Consider the following 19,788-nt stretch of genomic DNA (forward strand, 5'->3'; position numbering starts at 1 on the left):
AGAGGATGCGGTGAAGATGTGTCATGGCCAGTGTGAAGGTTGAGGTGGTGCAAGTGGGGAGGGAGGAGCTCATCCAGAAACCACTGTGAAGAACTTCCAAATTCCCAGGCGGTCCCTCTGAGAATAGAGAATTTGAAAACAGAATCTTGGCAGAGGAATGGGATGATTGGGAAACTACAATCTTTCTGACCAGTTACATGTTCTACTGCTGCTCCAGCTTGGCGGTGAGCTTTCTGACTCAGTGCAGAGAGAAGTGATTACATACTGAAAATTTGGCCTCAGCTTGTCCCCTCCAAGGACCTCTGGGACATTGCAGTTAATCAGCAGACTGGTCATCAAGGGTCGCTTGACATTTTGAAAATGTGTTTTAGATACCTGGGTAAGTCTGTTGATACATTCTATCAGCGTCCCTATGGAGTTGGAACAACCTGTGGCCAATGGGACATGTTAGGCACTGCCTCCACACATGGAACCACTTTATTTGGGAGCCTGGGCCAGAGCATGATGAGCTCGTCTGTATCCTGCTGTCTGACTCAGAGGTGGGGGAAACTGGAAACATCAGGACAATGTGGATTACAAGCCTGAGGATTAGACATATTCGGAACCTGAAAGCCAGTAGGACAACAATGTTCAGTGCACAAGGACAGCCTCTTAGTGTCAGAAAAATCATGTAACAACTAAAGACTTTCTGTTTGTTCCATTGGGTCAAAGTGCATTACTGTCATCAGGAACTTTCTAGAGTAGCTAGAACACAGGGCTTCTCCTTGGGCTTGCATCAAATAATACTTATCACCCCAATATACACACATACACACGCTCATCCACCTATAGGCACATTCCTCTGTGAAATCAATTAAAAATGGACATAAGTTTGGAAGAGAAAAACAGGTCTCAACAAGAAAGGAAAATAAAAGAATAGGGCTTTACCCATATCTCCTAGTGCATAGTGAGTAGGAGTTTGTGTGTTGGTTGAATGACTGTAAAACCTTCGGAATGTAAAACCATTTTTCTTTTTTAAAGGCTGCTAGTGGAGCAAAAACATTTTTTTCCCTTTCACACATCTTCCTAGCAAGATTCATCCTCCCTGTCTCCAGTGACACCAGTGCTACTTCTTATCTCCCAGCCACCGAAAGCACCGAAAACACAGAACCCAGGGCAATCTCACTCTTTCAGAGACTTCTTCAACTTGTAGCCCTTTATCTCTAGTGCCTACATAGTTCCTGGCAGAATGAGAAATGACAATATGGTAACAATAGCTAAGAAGAAGCACTGCGTTAAGGGTTTCATAGAAAAAGTATCTTTTAATTCTGAGGAAGTAGAATATCCCCATTTTAAGGTTTAGAGATTAACTTGTGTAAGATGATGCTATAGGAAATGGAATTGGCTGTTCATCCAATTCCAGAATCTATGTTTGTAACCATTTTCCTGTGATTCAGGAATAGTTTTTATCCCTCCAATTTGATCTAGAAATTCAATATAATCTCTATCAAAATCCTAAGGCATTTTTTGCAGAAATTGACAAGTGGATCCTGAAATTTATGTAGAAATGTAAGAAACCCAATATAGTCAAAATAATCCTGAAAAGGAAAAAAAAATAGAGGACTTTCATTTCTAGTTTAAAAAACTTACTATAAAGTGATAGTAATCACTTTTTAGTCAATTGATTTTTGACAACAGTGCCAAGACAATTCAATAAGTTAAGCCTTTTCAAAACTGATACTAGGACAACTTGATATCCATAGGCAATACAATGAATTTAGACCTTTCTCTCCTTTCATACACAAAATTTAAATCAATGTATCATAAATCTAAGCAGAAGAGCTAAAGTGCTAAAGCATTTAGAAGAATAGAGGAGAAAACCTTAAGGGAGACAAACACTTCTTAGCTAAAACACAAATGCATAATCCATTAAAAAATTGATAAACTGGGCTTAATGAAAGTCAAAATTTTTGCATTTCAAAAGAAAATGAAAAGATAAGCCACTGAGTGGGAAAAATATTTGCAAATCAGGTATCTGATTAAGAATTTATATCTAGAACATATAAAAACTCTTACAACACAATAATAATAAGTCAAATAACCAATTCAAAATGGGTAACACATTTGGATAGATATCTTGCCAAAAAATATATCCAAATGGCCAATGAGCTCATGAAAAAAAATATGCTCAACATCACCAGTCAGTAGGGAAATGCAAACTAGAATGCTCACTAGAATAGAAAATAATGTGTGTTGGTGAGGAGATGGAGAAACTAGAATCCTCATAGATTACTAACAAGAATATAAATGGTACAATCGCTTTGAAAAATAGTCTGACAATTTCTTTCAAATTTAAACTTAAATTTACATTTAAGTCTTTAATGTGGGCACCTCTTGAATAGATACCTAAGTGTAAAATTCCTAGGTTCTTGGGAATCTATGCAAGGGAAATTAAAGCCTATGTCCACACATGTAAATTCTCACAGCATTATGATTCATAATAGTCCCAAGCTGGAAACTGAGGAATAGATCAGTTTAAAAGTGGTGCATTCACACAATGGAATACTATTCAGCAATAAAGAGGAATGAAATACTGATAATATGGATGAACCTCAAAGAAGATTATGCTAAGTGGAAAGAGCCAAATGTAAAGGACCACATATTATATAATTCCATTTATATAAATCATCTAGAAAAGGTCAATCTATAGAGACAGAAAATAAATGACTGGTCGATTGCACTTTGAGCAGACTTTTGCTGTAATTATATTGAAATATAGTTCATTTTTACATATGAATTCTTACTGGGCTATATGTATCTTTGAATTTTTTGTATTCTTCATGTTTATCAGTAAGCCCAGTACATAATAAGCATTTGACATATACCTTTTGAATAAATAAATAAATGAATGATTTCTATGGATAGCCTTGAATTTAATTATAAACCTTGGGCCTCTTTTATATAAATTGAGCCAATCTATCAGTCATCCTTGTATATAGTGTGTGGGACACATATTAATTATATTGCTGTGCTAAGAGCAGTGCAGGATTAAGAGATGACTCAGATCCAAAGCTGCTGCTTTTTTAGAAAATTTAAAATTATTTATTTTTGTTTCAAGTTTTTACTTAAATTCTAGTTACTCCGTATTATATTTGTATCAGGAGTAGAATCTAGTGATTTGTCACTTACATACAACACCCAGTGCTCCTCACAAGTGCCCTCCTTCATCCCCATCACCTCCCCTCCAAACCCTTAGTTTGTTCTCTATAGTTGAGTCTGTTTCTTGGTTTGCCTTTCTTTTTTTTTTTTTATTTATTTTTTATTGGTGTTCAATTTACTAACATACAGAATAACCCCCAGTGCCCGTCACCCATTCACTCCCACCCCCCGCCCTCCTCCCCTTCTACCACCCCTAGTTCGTTTCCCAGAGTTAGCAGTCTTTACGTTCTGTCTCCCTTTCTGATATTTCCCACACATTTCTTCTCCCTTCCCTTATATTCCCTTTCACTATTATTTATATTCCCCAAATGAATGAGAACATATAATGTTTGTCCTTCTCCGACTGTCTTACTTCACTCAGCATAATACCCTCCAGTTCCATCCACGTTGAAGCAAATGGTGGGTATTTGTCATTTCTAATAGCTGAGTAATATTCCACTGTATACATAAACCACATCTTCTTTATCCATTCATCTTTCGATGGACACCGAGGCTCCTTCCACAGTTTGACTATTGTGGCCATTGCTGCTATAAACATCGGGGTGCAGGTGTCCCGGCATTTCATTGCATTTGTATCTTTGGGGTAAATCCCCAATAGTGCAATTGCTGGGTCGTAGGGCAGGTCTATTTTTAACTCTTTGAGGAACCTCCACACAGTTTGGTTTGCCTTTCTTTCCCCGCCCCCCCACCCATGTTCATTTGTTTTGTTTCTTAAATTCCACATGAGTGAAATCATATGGTTTTTGTCTTTCTCTGACTGACTTATTTCACGTAGCATAATACACTCTAGCTCCATCTATGTCATTTCAAATGGCAAGATTTCATTCTTTTTGATGGCTAATATCTTATTATATATATGTATGTTAATATATATATATAATGCTGCTATAAACATCAGGGTGAATGTGTCCCTTCAAATCAGTTTTTTGTATCCTTCAGGTAAATACCTAGTAGTGAATTCCTGGATCATGGGGCAGTTCTATTTTTTTTTTTTTTTAAAGATTTTATTTATTTATTTATTCATGAGAGACACAGGCAGAGGGAGAAGCAGGCTCCATGCAGGGAGCCTGACACAGGACTTGATCCCAGGACTCCCGGATCACGCCCTAGGTCAAAGGCAGGCCCTAAACCGCTGAGCTACCCAGGCGTCCCTAGGGTAGTTCTATTTCTAACTTGAGGAACCTTCATACTCTCCTCCAGAGTGGCTGCACCAGTCTGCATTCCCCCCAACAGGATAAGAGAGATCCCTTTTCTTCACATCCTTGGCAACACCTGTTGTTTCCTCTGTCATTAATTGTAGCCATTCTGACAGGTGTGAGGTGAAACCTCACTGTAGTTTTGATTTGTATTTCTCTGATGATGAGTGATGTTGAGCATCTTTTCATGTGTCTGTTAGCCCTCTGGATGTCTTTGAAAAATATCTATTCATGTCTTCTGCCCATTTCTTGACTGGATTACTTGTTTTTTGGATGTTGAATTTGATAAGTTCTTTATGTATTTTGGATACTAATTCTTTATTAGATATGTCATTTACAAATACCTTCTCCCATTCTGAAGGTTGCCTTCTATTGCTGTCTAGTAGACAAGAGAATGCAAATGACAAGCAACTATAATACAAAGAACAAGGTTAGAAGTGACACAATAAAGGTACACAGAAAGATGTGTGAGTTCAGATACAGAAGAGAGCTCTTTTAGGTGTTTTGTTTAAAGGGTCAGGAAAGACTAGATGGAGGATTAGGCATTAAACAGAGCCTTACAGCTGGGTCAGGGTAGAGTACATGGAGTTGGAAAGGACAGCATGCTGATAAGTGAAAATAGAAGAAACTTACTGGCTCGTCAGAAGTGTGTAGCACCATCACATGCAAACAGCACGTGCAAGGGAAGAACTAGAAAATGAACGTTGTGAAGGTAAGTTGAAGTCTAATTGTGGGGAGATTTGGGCTCACCTCTAGTGATCTTTTGTTGAGAACAAAAACATTTCAGTTCTTGAGAACTTCCAGATAACCGGTTAAATTTTCAGTCCTTTTAATTTTAGTTGACCTAATCATGATTTTAAAACCTCAACCTCCAGGACAGGAAAGGTAGAGTGAATTTTTAAAGTGGCATCAAATTTCATTCTTTCTGGTTCATGGTGGAAGGTCAACTAATATTACTTAAATATCAAGTCAGAACCCTATAATGCTAATAGCTGGTTTCCCATTGATGATTTTCAAGGATGAGTGATAACTGCAGCTACACTAACATCCAGAGATGAGGTCCCAATTTAGTGGTAGATGTGAAGATACTTTGTCAAAGCAGCAACCCAGGAATCTGTGGTTCACATTCACATTGCAATTATAATGCTTGGATGTAAGCAAATGTCTCTGAAGAAGCTGAGAGGGGTTTCCTTACTCAAAATATTGACAAGTGGTATAGCTTTGTAGTTAGTGGACCTGGATTCAAACCCTAGCTCTCCGTTCCCTACCAGTGATGTGACTCTGCAGGAAGTTAATTTCTTTGAACTTCAGCATCCTTATCTGCAAAAATGGTTATAATTTTTGTTTTGGTATTGTGCAGTGCTTCTCAGACTATCTGTGGTTAAGGGACCAGATTTTAAAAAATTTGTTGTAGATGGTTACTTTAAAAATATAGTATATATGAATTATTGAAAAACACTCTAAAATACAAGCTTTTTTTTTTTTTTTTTGGTTTTGTTATTGAATTCTAAAGACATAAATCTGGTTGTAGGCCTAGAAGCAGCAAAAATTGAGAAGGGTTGGTCCTGAGAAAGCTCAGAGTCTCTTTTAAGGGTTTCAGAAAAGGCCATTACAGGTTGTTTAGACAAAGAAGACTAACTTCCTTAGACAGAGAAGAAGGGTTGTTTCTGTTGGCAGAGAAGACACATCATATTTGGAGTTCAAGGTTTCCAGCTTCGTCAAAATCTGCTCCTATGTCTTTATTCCAAGTTGTGGGGTCATACTTCCTTTCCTTCCTTTCCTTCCTTCCTTCCTTCCTTCCTTTCCTTCCTTCCTTTCTTTCCTTCCTTCTCCTTCCTTCCTTTCCTTCCCTCCCTCCCTTCCTTCCTTTCCTTCCTTCCTTTCCTTCCTCCTTTCCTTTCCTTTCCTTTCCTTTCCTTTCCTTTCCTTTCCTTTCCTTTCCTTTCCTTTCCTTTCCTTTCCTTTCCTTTCCTTTCCTTTCCTTTCCTTTCCTTTCCTTTCCTCCCTTCCTTCCTTCCTTCCTTCCTTCCTTCCTTCCTTCCTTCCTTCCTTCCTTCCTTCCTTCCGATTTTATTTATTTATTTGACAGGAAGAGAGAGAGAGCAAGCACATGCACAAGCAGGGAGAAGCAGACTTCCCGCTGAGCAGGGAGCCTGATGCAGGGCCTGGATCATGAGCTGAGTTAAAGGCAGACGCTTAACCAACTGAGCCACCCAGACTCTCGTTATCGTATTTCCTTTTCATTTTTTAAAAATCATTTTTCCTTTTCAATCAGTGCTCTAACTTTAACACCAGAGAACCTGTGAGATTAGGAACTAAATTTGTACTGTAATCTATTCATTGTCAGAATTAGGCCTTTGGTTTGATTTTCAAAAAATTTGGCTTGGCAGTTCTAGGAAATAAAGGTTTCCTTCAGATCAACATTCAACTTCATATCCTTTTTGCAGAACTTCAGTTAAGAATTTAAAGCCCTCAACTCATTATTTTCTTTCCTCATGTTCTTCAGTGTACTTTCAAGCAAGCAACCATTTCTTTTTTTTTTTTTTGAGTTTATTTATTTATTCAGAGAGAGAGAGAGAGAGAGAGAGAGAGGGAGAGAGAGGCAGAGACACAGGCAGAGAGAGAAGCAGGCTCTATGCAGGGAGCCCAACGTGGGACTTGATCAGCCTGATGTGGGACTTGATCCCGGGTCTCCAGGATCACACTCCAGGCTGCAGGTAGCGCTAAACCGCTGCGCCACCGGAGCTGCCCAACAAGCAACCATTTCTTGATTAGAAATGCCTACTGGTGAGAATGTAAGCATTATTTTGGCACTTCATCCCAAGAACAACCAGAGTTCATTTTACCACTCGAGACAGGTTATTAGTACCATTAAATCTGACTATATCACAGAACTAATTAAACTTAACTCAGATCTAATTCAGAGGATCCATTTAAAGTCTGTTTCTGTCAGGGTATGTATGACATACACATAGGAGCATGTATGTGAATATAAACTTTAACACCTAGGATAGCTGTAAGGAAACAAATTCTAAGTTTTCAAAAAGGTTAAGAAAAGGGATGTGAAAATTTTATTTAGGCTGGTTTTACTGTAACATTGTTTTTTGTTTTATAAAATAGTCCATCAAGATATTATATAGAAAATACGCCAAGGTAATATATATACATTTCATAAAAATAGAATACATCTTGGCAATTGCTTCCAGAGTCTGTTACCACCATGTACAGTGTATTGACGTCGACATTTATGTTAATTTGAACATATATGATTTTTAAGAAAACAAAGAAAACTGTCCCCTTGGTATTTGTAACGGTTGTTTTCAACTGACAGGAAAATACAATGCTGGAATGTAAAGTTATGGAGCTAACTGAAAGGAAGATTATATCAAAGATCCATGCTATGAACAATCATCTGAGGACAAAGTAGTATAAGTTTCTATTATCATAAGTGGTTCAGCTCACTTCACAAAATCACTGAAAATAATATCCTTATTTTGGATGTTTAGTCAGTGAGAACACTATTTGGTATCAAAGAAACATTCTAGAAGCCACGCTATATTTCAAAATGAGTGCTGTTTCTTTTTTCTCTTAAGATGAAAATAAGTGTAAAAGTCCCATTTTAAAATATCAATACTTAAAAAAGTATCCTCATAAGTTACTTAATAAGCTTTGATCAAAATATATAGCAATCAGTTTTATTATTCTAAAAAATGGCCAAATGCTCAAAAATCCACTTGGCTTCGAGTGAATTATTTCTGTTTTCGTTTTTTTTTTTTTTTTTAAAGGAAAATGATCTTAGCTACTATGCTACTATAAAACATCACTGATATGTCCTCTTGATGTTCAGAATAATCTTTGGAAAGTAACTGCTCCAGTGTAATAAATAAAGAGAATAATAAGGGACTTTTCTAGACCTTACCAAAAGACATGACCATGGTGGGATCATGAAAATACCTCAGCAGTACCAAGGAAGGCACACAAAACAGAGCATAGCACCATTTTCAAGTTGCCAAGATTGGCTCCTGTTCAGGAGATGGTAATCTGGAAGGGGACTTGATTCCCATGATTAATGCAGTTTAAATATGTGGATTAGGCTCTGGCGAGCTTCTTAGTATGGATAGGCAGACACAGCTATATAAACTATGAATGTGGTCTGATATTCAATGGTCCCATTGGCACTGTAGGAGGCGGCTCGAACCCTCATGCGGTAGGTGTCTGGTTCTCGCAATGGTCGTGTTGTGTATACCACTCCTTTCAGGTTTTCATCCCTTAAGGCAAAAGGAACATTCTGTTCCTCATCTACCATGAGGAAAGTTGTCCTGGGATGCATCACTCCATCCTGCGTGTATGCTACCAGCCGGATTAAATCTTGATTGGCGGCTATTCCAAATGGGAGGGAGACAAGTTTGTATTCCAAGGCATATGGGCTCAAAGCACATTCCAAATCATTGGGTGGACAGTTCTTGAGACAGAACCTAAAGACAGAAAACACATGAAGTGCATATTGTTATCTGGCTTGGAAGGAGGAGAGGGCATGAGGCAGATGACCATGATCCATGACAACTTGTAGGCATTCCAGGCAGTAGACAGTCTGACTGCAAGAGCAATAAGCCCACCCCATGTTCTATGTCACTAACTCAAACCAGATGCCAGATGCCTATGACAGTATGCTGGTCTAGAGTCAAGTATCTATTTCTCATTTTCATTAAAATCAGAAGTTTCTGAACCACTGCAGTAAGTATGAGTACTACAAGAGTGTCTTTACAATGAAAAGCTCGTTTGGGAAATAGAAGCATCTATACATCTACTGGAAACAAGTAGTTTTTAAAGAGAGGAACACAGATATTTTTAAATTGTAACATCAATCCTAAGGCTGATAGCTCAAGTAGAATTCATTGATATTTGGTTTATTTTCCTAAAAATAATAAAAGGTCAGTTAATGAAGATTCCTCGGGGCGGGGGGGGGGGGAAGAATGCTCTTCCTTTGGTATTTGTTTTCCACATTACTTTAGATTAAAAATAAAATATTTTCTTTTTTTTCAGAGCCCACACTAGCTGTTTTTGAGGCATCAAGACTTTCATTTACATTTATTTATCTATCTATTTATTTATTTATTTATTTTTAAGATTTTATTTATTTATTCATGAGAGACACACAGAGGCAGAGACACAGGCAGAGGGAGAAGCAGGCTCCACGCAGGGAGCCGGACATGGGACTCGATCTGGGGTCTCCAGGATCACACCCTGGACTGAAGGGTACGTTAAACCGCTGAGCCACCCCCGCTACCCACATCATGACTTTTAAACTCTCTGCCAGAGATCACTGGCAATGGAGAATAAAATTAAAAAAAAATATTCAAAGGACCATTTTTCTGAAGATATGGATTCTTCAGTCATAGTATTTTTGGGATATTTCTTATGTCAATATTTTTAATCTTCTCCCTCCCCTTCCTATTCCCTTCCTATTCCCCCTAAAGCAATTCTGAATAGGTTTTTGCTGGATCTGAGGCACTCCACACTTGATCATGTTACAGTAATTTGGTAGTCACTGCCGAGAAGAAAAACAAAGTGTGAACTCCAACCAGCTTTGGGTTTCAGAACCACTTTCTTATTAGCAGGTCCTATTCATGATGACCATTATCTCTGTTTTCAAGCACACCTGTTGACTTGGTACTTGAACAGAGTATGCCATTTTTGTAAGAAGAGGGAGAAAATAGAAGAGTAGTTTATTTGGAACCCAGAAAAGATAGTGTTTCAGACAGCAGAGAATGTAAGCAAGACCATATACAAGCAGACAGACTGTTGACTCATCCTTGCTCATCTCCATTCTCTCATGGAGTCCTGGTGAGTCATCACAATTACAGCCAGGGTACTTCCTGGAATTCTCTAAGTGCTGAGAGCCCTTTAAACCCAGAGGCAACAAAAACAGAAACTAGGAAATGTCGAAGGAGGTCAGGTTCTATCACCCCATAAAATGCTCACTGCTGAGGCAGAGTTCTCAATGTGGCATGGTGGATTACATACTGGGGAGACACTCCGGGAAGACTTTGGCAGCCAACAGTGATCGTTTAGGCTACAGTGGCTGCTGCAGGATGAGCTCATTTCATACCCATTCATTGAGGAAGGAACACACTGTAACTCCATATACCCCTGGGGTTATTGACTTCCTATGAGTTATATACAACTGTAGACATGGTATATTGGTGGAGGAGAGAAGGCTTTTCAAAAATATTTTTGAGAAGAGAAGGGAAGACATACCCTGAAACAGGATCCCGTTGGTAGTTGGGTGGACAGGGTGTATCAATGCACTGGTAGCTTCCTCTCATGTTGAAGCACATGCGATTGGGCCCACAGCGCACACTCTGCTCCAGACACTCATCAACATCTAGCAACAGCACAAAGGAACACGCAGCATCAGCAACTCAAGTCTGAGCAAGACATAAGGTTAGGTGTTGTGGGTATTTGACCAGAATGGCAAATCCCCACGAATGAATTCGGTAACCATACCTAAGCTTCTTCAACCACAACATGAGGATCCTGATACCTGGTGTGCTATTTCCCATACTGCTTTAAGGATAATTTTTAACACTTGTGAAAGGATATCGAAAAATAAAAGCTATTTGAGCTTTTAGAAGGGGGGCTATTAAATATATAGCAAGTCTGGTGCCTTTTATATTTGGAAAATAGAGTGCATTTGAGTTTTGTAAAGCAAATAATACTTTAAATTCATGAGAAACAAGCTAAAAATTTAAAGGACACTTATGAGCCTTTCTGTAAAGGAAGAACCTCTTTAAAATGTGAATGATCCTTCCTGGTATTTTGTTTTAGAAGTTCAAAATGTTGAATGGGAGGTAGGGTAGTAGAAATTGAAGGAGTCAAGTTATAAATTCAGGTCAGTCTGGTCTTGTGGAGAGAGACAGAATTTAGAAAAAAATCCCTCAGGATCAAATGAATGACCCAAGAACCACAATCCAAGTTGAATCTAATCTGAACTGTGGAGAATCCATCCTCAGGTGTTATGGGGGTGGGGTGCCCTTTCTAGGGTAATAGCTCCCCTTTGGGTAGTGGGGAAACACACAAATCAAATACTATTTTGTTTTTTCTATACAAAGTTGTTAAAACACACTTAAATCACTATTAATTAAGAAACATCAAGATGGACCTAAAGGAAACTTTCTTGAGCTTTATTCATGAGAGAGACAGAGAGAGAGAGAGAGAGAGAAAGAGAGAGAGAGAGAGAGAGAGAGAGAGAGAGAGAGAAAGGCAGGGACACAGGCAGAGGGAGAAGCAGGCTCCATGCAGGGAGCTTGATGTGGGACTCAATCCCTGGTCTCCAGGATCACGCCCTGGGTCAAAGGTGGCGCTAAACCACTGAGCAACCGGGGCTGCCCAAAATGAATGTTTTTGAGTTTAACTTAGGGTCCATATTCTGAACACCAGGGCATTTGTAAATGAAAATCTTTTTGTGTGTGGACATATGAGTATGTGTGAGAGAGACACAGACAGGGATAGAGACAGAGAGTACAACATTGAGATTGATGGATTTTTTGGAAAGAGTATCCACAGAGTTCTACAAAATTTTTAAGGGATTTTGAGATCCTAATGTTAAGAACCATATTTTAGAGCAATCGTTTCCAACTGTGGTACCTGCATTCCCCTGATAGTGCATGGAAGCTTTCCTGCAGTATGAGAGCAGGCAAATAGATCAGGGAATTATTTCCATTCAGAAACTTATGCCCCCTAAGTTCTCCTTCCTAAAAGCATTCTGCCTGAGAACTTCCTGTCCCCATTCCCATTTTATATCCTTCTGCTTTACAAAAAAAAAGGGTCTCCATGAACCCCTAGTCTGTTTATGATACCAGATGCAAAATGCTTCAAGGCACATGTGAAGGGTGAGAAAACTGGTTATTCATACTGATGGTGGCAGGCCTTATTTCATCGTAGCTACAAACCAATGGTCTGAGCTCTCTATTTTAAATTAGATTTCAGAATTGAGCTAGTTGTCATGTGAACACCTACTAAGACTTTTACTTGAACAGAAAAATAACCTTAAGACTTTTTTTTCTGACAGTCATGCTGGTTGGTTTAACAATGACTACAGGCCTTAAAATTATATAATAATCATTCCTCATTAACCGGGTTATCTATAGGTCCAAAATATTGATGAAAATATATTTAAAGCACATGTACATCAAAGCCAGAATCCAGAATCCAGAATATTTAAAGCACATGTACATCAAAGCCAGAATCCACATTCTTTACAACAATTTAGATATGATAAGAAATTTTAGAAGTCGGCTTTAAAAAGTACGAAGTATAAAGTTTTCAATTTTTTTTGGAGTAGGCAACCAAAAATTTGAAGACTACTTATTTTAGATAGAGTCTTAAGTTAATTGGCTGCATGTAGGTACTTGTAATACTCCTCCTTCTTTACTGTGTGAATAAACATAGATCCTGATGTACAGGAGGGAACATTACAATTAATTGGGCCCAAATTAGTTTTCTGCAGAGGTAGGACCTAAAGGTCAAGTGTACTTCCATCATGGAATTGGTGCAGACACCAGTGGGCATGTGAAACTATTGTATCATTTCATAGTAGTAAGTGATTTGGCATCTGCTAAATGGTATGTATGTTAGATTTGTGTTAAAGTTGTAAGTTCTTTTGTGAGTTCTTAAATAACTTGAAAAACTGCTATCAAAAAAAGAGAAAGGAGTGAGGTTTCAAGAGACAGCATATTAACGATGGACTATAAATGCTAAATTTTATTTCTGGTTTACCATTTCTGTCTCAAAAATGAGCATTTTAGATTTTGTTCCAAATATATTCTGTTTTCTTTTTTTTTTTTTTATATTCTGTTTTCTAAGGAAGTGACAAACAGTGTAATTATTTAAACTTGCTAATAATAGTTTACACAAAGTAAAAAGACATTGAGGGAGGGTGATATGGAGTAAATCACTTGACTTTTCAATTACTCAGATGTATTGACAATAACATAATGTGCTTTCTATGACCAGTTTTATATTAGGACTAGTTTTCCTACAGGAATACAACACAGTGTGAAACAAATTTATATTTCAGTTAAATCTTGCTTATTGTCTCTGTGAACTCATTTGTAATTATGCTTTTGTCTGTCGGAAGGGTGTTATCTCCTTGGCAAAATGATATTGTCTAAGAATGAAGTGAAAAGCCCTTTAGGAAAATGTGAAAGACATTCAATTGGCCTAATGTTTTTTTTCTCAGTAAAAAAAAAACATTCCTTTCACACTCATCCATCACATTTCATTTTAGCTCTAATTTTTATGGTGAATTCCTTCAGGCACATGGAGGCCAGTGGGCTGCAGGGGCCCATGGAAATGGTGGCATGAGACCAGAATCTGGACACATGCCTGTGGGTATAGTAAGAGTATCTATATTACAGATTTCCAATGGCTGAACATGAATCTACAAAAATATATCAAAATCTCATATTTAAAGTGTTTGCCTTTAGCTCTATGATAATGTATACTTCCTATCGAAAAGCTTTCTTAAGTACTTGAGTTTCTGGAAGATGGTCTTGCTTTGTCTTCTGTCTACAACTCTCCTCTCAGGCTTAAGAACCTATAGACATTCACTCTATTTATTTATTCTACTGCCTGGTCTTAAGAAGAGAAGCCAGAAAAGATGGAGAAATCATGCTGTCTTCTGTTATCTGACAATGTAAGGGTGTCTGGTTTTTATTAAATATTTTAAGAAAATTACTATGGTAGAAATTAAAGGATAGGTATTTTATAATCTAAATATTCTACAAGAGAAGATTACCAAGATGAGCTGAAACACTTTTATATCAATAGCTTTACAACATATGCATGCATTTAACCAACTGCTTCTGGATACTTTAAACAATAATTTAGGAAAAACATACTTGAAACATCTGTCTTCCAGAGAGAATAATTTAGATTCTTGATAACATTATGGATTACTTTAAAAAAACTTGGATAGATTAAAACACTCATTTTTGCAATGCCAATAGTGTTTCTACATGTTCAGAATTAGATTAGTGGGGCTTAAAATTGGCAGAAAGATCTCTTAGTTTCTCCTCTCTGCTTCTTGGGCAAATAATGATTGGTCAGGTTTTTTGTCTCTCATTTTGTAGTCTGCTGGCTTCCATTTTTGACTAGAGTGTCTGTCCTTTGTTCAATGTCAAATTCACTTTTATTTCCTTTTTATCACTGACATTTTTACCACTAATGTAGAAAGCTTCAAAAACGCACATGTAAATGAAAATCAACCTTTTCTCTCTTATAAATGCCTGAAACACTTTCTAAAGCTATAAAAAGACTTGAAGTTATTCTTCAGATTAAAGACTGCTTTAAAAGATGTAATTGTTTTCTCTCAAGTCTTTTTTAAAACCACAAAAATATGTAACCCATTTGAATTGCAAACATTTCAAGTGACACCTGTTTCTGATTTGTTCACATTATTTTCCACTCTCTGAAGCACAACTGAAAGTTGAAAAATGTTTTGAACTGAGTGAGTGGCAAGGGCAATTAAAGGAACAAACTGGCACAATTTAGAAAAAAAGAAAAATCCTCCAACGAAGATATGATATAATATAGCATTTAAAAGTCTGGCTAAGGGTTTTTTAAATTCAGTTGGTTGTTCCAAATGCTCCCTTTCTTGGTTCCTGGCACACTCACAGGAGGTGTAGAGTTAATGTTGGGCCACCTCTTCAGAGGGTTCTTAGGGAGATGACCTGGAGAAAGTTATAAACTGTGGACAGTGTAAATGCTCTCGCCTCTCTGTGCTGCCACAGTACAATGACCCTGGTGTTCACAGCCATGGTAGGAGAGACAAAGGACCATTTTAGATGTTATGAGACCTGTGACCAAGTCCTACCCTTTTTCTTGATTGTTCTAGAACATTAATGATTGTGTAATTGCCCTGAGAATTAATTTTATTATTGGTAGAATGGGTACAAATTATTGCCCTTGGCATGTCTGTACGGCTGATTAAGATGAGTTAATAATTGCTTTAGAAAAATATGACTATAACGTAAACATGTTATTCTCATACTTCAAATCTCTGTAGGAAGTTCTGCATGGGGTAAGTTCTTAAAACAAACATTTGTGCAGATGGCTGGGAATGAAGGTTATGATGGTGTTCACTTTCCTTCTCCAGTCCAAATGATCTAGTTGGGGTTTCCAGGGAGGGAATGGGTGAATGGTTGTGGGAGAGGTGAGAGCTCATGGAACTCTGGTGGCCCCATCGTCCATCCAGGTCTTGCTTCCTGGAATACCCTTTCCATGACCTGCATCCTAGCAAGTCTTTTGTGAATCTCACAGAGAGGGCACATTTTATCTAAATTCAATTGCTACTGAGAAAGCACTCCGTTGGAGATTTTATTTGATATGCTTTAGAAAAGGATCTAGGTTGTACATGACAGAAATGAGTAAAATTCAGAGGCTTGTTAATACTTATATAATACTCTGATTTTGACCACAAAATTGAGGGGGTTTCTTGTTAGATTTTTCAAGATTTATATATGTTCTTATTTCTTTTCTTTTCTTTTCTTTTCTTTTCTTTTCTTTTCTTTTCTTTTCTTTTCTTTTATGATAGTCACACAGAGAGAAAGAGAGAGGCAGAGACACAGGCAGAGGGAGAAGCAGGCTCCATGCACCGGGACCCCGACGTGGGATTCGATCCCGGGTCTCCAGGATCGCGCCCTGGGCCAAAGGCAGATGCTAAACCGCTGCGCCACCCAGGGATCCCTTCTTATTTCTTTTTTTGATCTAACTTATGCATTGCAACATAATATACCTCATCAAGGCAAAATTGCCCTTTTCACGTTTTTGTGTAAAGATGGTAATATTGAGATTTATAGCTTTTTTTTTCTTTCTACTGTCACTACATATTGTCCAAAACTCTGTTATAGCACCTCTAACCCTATATATTATGCTTTTTTTTAAAAAAAATTATGCTTTTATTTACATATCTGTTTCCACTGGACTATGATATCAAAGGGAAGAGATATCAAACAAATATTCGTTTGTTTAAACCTTTTGCATTTTGCAAAGCTAGCTCCTGACTGTTCTACATCATTTGCAGACTCAAAGAATACAGCATTTAACCAATTACCCACTGTTGGCCAAGACAAAAAATAAAATAATGCCTAACACTGGAGTAAATTTACTGAGCTCTCTTCCCCTTTCCTCTTCCATCTTGGTTGAACTTTGAAAAGTCATTTAAAGAGGTCTATTCCCACTTAGTTTTAAAAATATATGACAAGACTGATTTAGGCATTCTTGCTCCTTCTATAAGACTACAACAAAAATGCTTCTCAACTATTTTCCTCTGCCAAATTGCTTTCTCGCCAGTTCTCCTACTTACAAAAGCAACGTTTAAAGATAAATATGACCAATGGGAATTAGAAGGAATAGAAAGCAACTAGAAGAATAATTATTCAAAAAAAGAAGACATTTAATTTCCCACCCTCTCCTATGTTGGTTTTTTTTTTCTTCTCTTTTTTTCTTTTCTTTAAGAGAGAGAGAGAGAGAGAGAGAGAGAGAGAGGCAGAGACACAGGCAGAGGAAGAAGCAGGCTCCATGCAGGGAGCCTGACGTGGGACTCAATCCCGGGTCTCCAGGATCATGCCCTGGACTGAAGGTGGCACTAAACCACTGAGCCACCCGGGCTGCCCTCTTATGTTGGTTTTAAGCCAAGTTGCAGCAATAAACATTCCAACATTTTCTCACCTTGACAAGTCTTTCCATTGAGCATAAGTTGATAGCCAGGTGGACAGATACAATGATAGCTCCCAAAGGTATTTTTACACTCATGCTGGCAAATGTCTCTATTTTCACATTCATCAATATCTGTGTGGAAAGAAAGCAGAGTGTGTAACAAAGGCAGAAACTATGACAGAACCAACTATACACAAGTTGTTGCTATACAATAGAAAATCTTCTTGGTGATCTTACACTCCTGTGTTTATACATGCTTAGAACTGTTTTCTATCAGGATCTGTTTTTAATGGAGTCCAGTGTTAACTGTACTATTTCATAAAATATGAACATCTTGTTTGTGTGTAATTATATACGAGCTGAAACCCCAAACTGGCCAATTTCGAGACTAGTTAATAAACAAGCCTGGGATGGCAGACAAAACAGATTTGTACAAGATCCTATATGACCAAAATACTAAACTCGTGACAGAATAGTAGAATTTACCCGAAAAACAAAGTTTATATTGATGGTAATTGGAACAAGGAATGTTAGTTTTTATTTTATTTAAACTTTAGCCAACTCTCTCCCTCCACCTGCTCCCAACATCCATGCATTGCCTTCCCATATAGAGATATCAAGTATGGGAGGTGTTTTTAATTTTGTGATATGAACTTCATACAATTACTTCATACAATTACAACCACATATCTAATAGTTGTTGTGACACCTTGGGCAGGCCCCTTTACTTCTCAAGATCTCAGTCAATTCTTTTGTCAAAAGGACTCACTTGATGTGCTTTCTTTATTGCACAGATTTATTGGAAGGTTCATATATCATAATACTCAGGAAAGCATTTTATAATAAAGAGCTAACTATCTGCTATTATTAAACAAAGCTAAGAAAGTAGCAATAAAAAGGAGAGGAGAATGGGTTGTAATTAAAAGCTAATTGCTATTTGCTTTCAGGACAAGGGAAGTGATTTGGGGCACCAAAGATTTCTTATCCCGGTTGTGTTTTGCTCAGACTGATGTTAGAATTTGTTCTTAGTTCCACCAACCAGTGGAATAGTGAAGAGAGAACATAACTTGAAGTGGGAGCAGGAGTGCTGGAGAAGAGAAGACAGGGAGAAAACTGGTAGGTGATTCACAGCAAAAGTATGTGTTTGTTGTACATGATTTGCATATGTTCAGAATATACTTGCAAAGGCTCAGAATCTGTTAAGGATAACACTCATCAAATATTTGTTACTGTGTTTGCCCCATTTTAGTGAACCAAAGCATTTATTCCACAACTTGTATGAGTTATTTTTACTTTTTCCCTTTACAATCTGCTTCCACCTAAAATAATCACAGAAATGTAAATGATGTGGAACTCCAAGAAGTCAGTATCACTCTTCCCAGAGTCTGAGTTTCAAAGTGGCTCCAAGTGTGATTTCTGCATTCAGAGGCAACACAATGTTCATTTCTCCTGTTAAGCTTTGGAATCGTTTCCCTAAACAGCTAAACTTTAGCCCAAGTCTAACAAGATTGCACAGTGTTGTTAATTTGAATCTTTTGTAAGTTGTCTATCCCAGATGGTTAATTAAAGGCATTTGGTGTTTATTACAAGTTGCTCGTAACATAATTCCAAAGCTGTCTGCAACCTTGGTGTAAATTTCTTTATTAGTATGAACACTGTAAAATATCATATTGTAAGAAATATTTCTAAATGCCCCCATCTAAAACTCACACATCCAGTAATTGATTAGATATGGAAGTTTACTTCAGATTCTCCAAGACTGGTCCTCTGAAATAGTAGCTGCCTCAGTCAATGGTTTGGAAAAGATAATTCTTACAATATTAGTGTCATATAAACACAAGGACAGAAAACATTTATGAGACTTTCCTGTGAAACAGTAGAGCTTAGACAGTGATGAAGGAATAGAGAATGGGGTTGTTAATCAGGGATGCTTTCTTAAAATTACTGGGACCTTCAGATGATTAAAAAATATATACTAGAAGGTGTATGGTGTGGGGGGTGTAGTTCAATTCATGCGTCACAGTATAAACAAGGTTTTGGGCAGGAGGGTATAGGTAGAAGAGAAGAGTTTGTTTAAGATGAAGTCGGAGAGTGGGATGATTATTGGAAATGAAACCCTTTAGTGGGAATGGCTATTTGGGAGAAACTTTGAAAGACAACCTGTCAAAATTTAATTCTGTCAATTAAAAAAAAATGGCAAAAGGTTTTAGCTAACAACCAGTCAAGTCAAAATCATGGGCATGAAAAATTACCCATACTCAGAATGTTTGGAGCAGGTTAAGAGTGGTGTTTGACCTCCTCATAAGGTTTGTGGATTCCACAGGGTTAGGAATTAAGCAGTGTTTGACCATATGGACTAATGGTAGAGAATTGGTAATGAATGGATTAATGTTTGAAGTTCAAGGAGTAAAAGAAAATAGCACTGTTGACAGTTCTAAGGCACTGATCACAGGAGAAAGTTCCACACACGTTATATTAACCTGCAGGTCCATCAAGACATCTAGACAGAAAAATTCTGGGAAAATATGGATGTAAAGAGAAAAGTTTAAAGTTTAAGTATCCAGTGGGTCTGGGGGTCCAGCTGATAGAAGTGATAGGGAGGCTGGGTCCACAAAAGAGGGACTAAGGAAGCATGTCTGAGAAGATAATGATGCAGGAAAAGGGCCTGGAGAAG

The 19,788-nt window shown here is 37.7% G+C and overlaps 1 protein-coding gene across 3 annotated transcripts in view; it reads right to left on the bottom strand.

Annotated features, from left to right (window-relative positions):
- Positions 1-7,442: 7,442 nt before the first annotated feature.
- Positions 7,443-19,788, bottom strand: part of HMCN1 (hemicentin 1) — a 458,239-nt gene continuing 445,893 nt past the window's right edge. For all 3 annotated transcript variants that reach the window (XM_072830872.1, XM_072830871.1, XM_072830875.1), the window contains 3 exons: positions 17,127-17,246; positions 10,653-10,779; positions 7,443-8,869 (listed from right to left, as the gene is read on the bottom strand). In XM_072830872.1, the coding sequence (XP_072686973.1) occupies positions 8,503-8,869; positions 10,653-10,779; positions 17,127-17,246 (614 nt within the window). In that variant the 3' untranslated portion in view covers positions 7,443-8,502. The remainder of the gene's footprint in view (positions 8,870-10,652; positions 10,780-17,126; positions 17,247-19,788) is intronic.

This window comes from Canis lupus, chromosome 6, assembly GCF_048164855.1.
Source record: "Canis lupus baileyi chromosome 6, mCanLup2.hap1, whole genome shotgun sequence".
NCBI classification, from domain to species: Eukaryota; Metazoa; Chordata; class Mammalia; order Carnivora; family Canidae; genus Canis; species Canis lupus.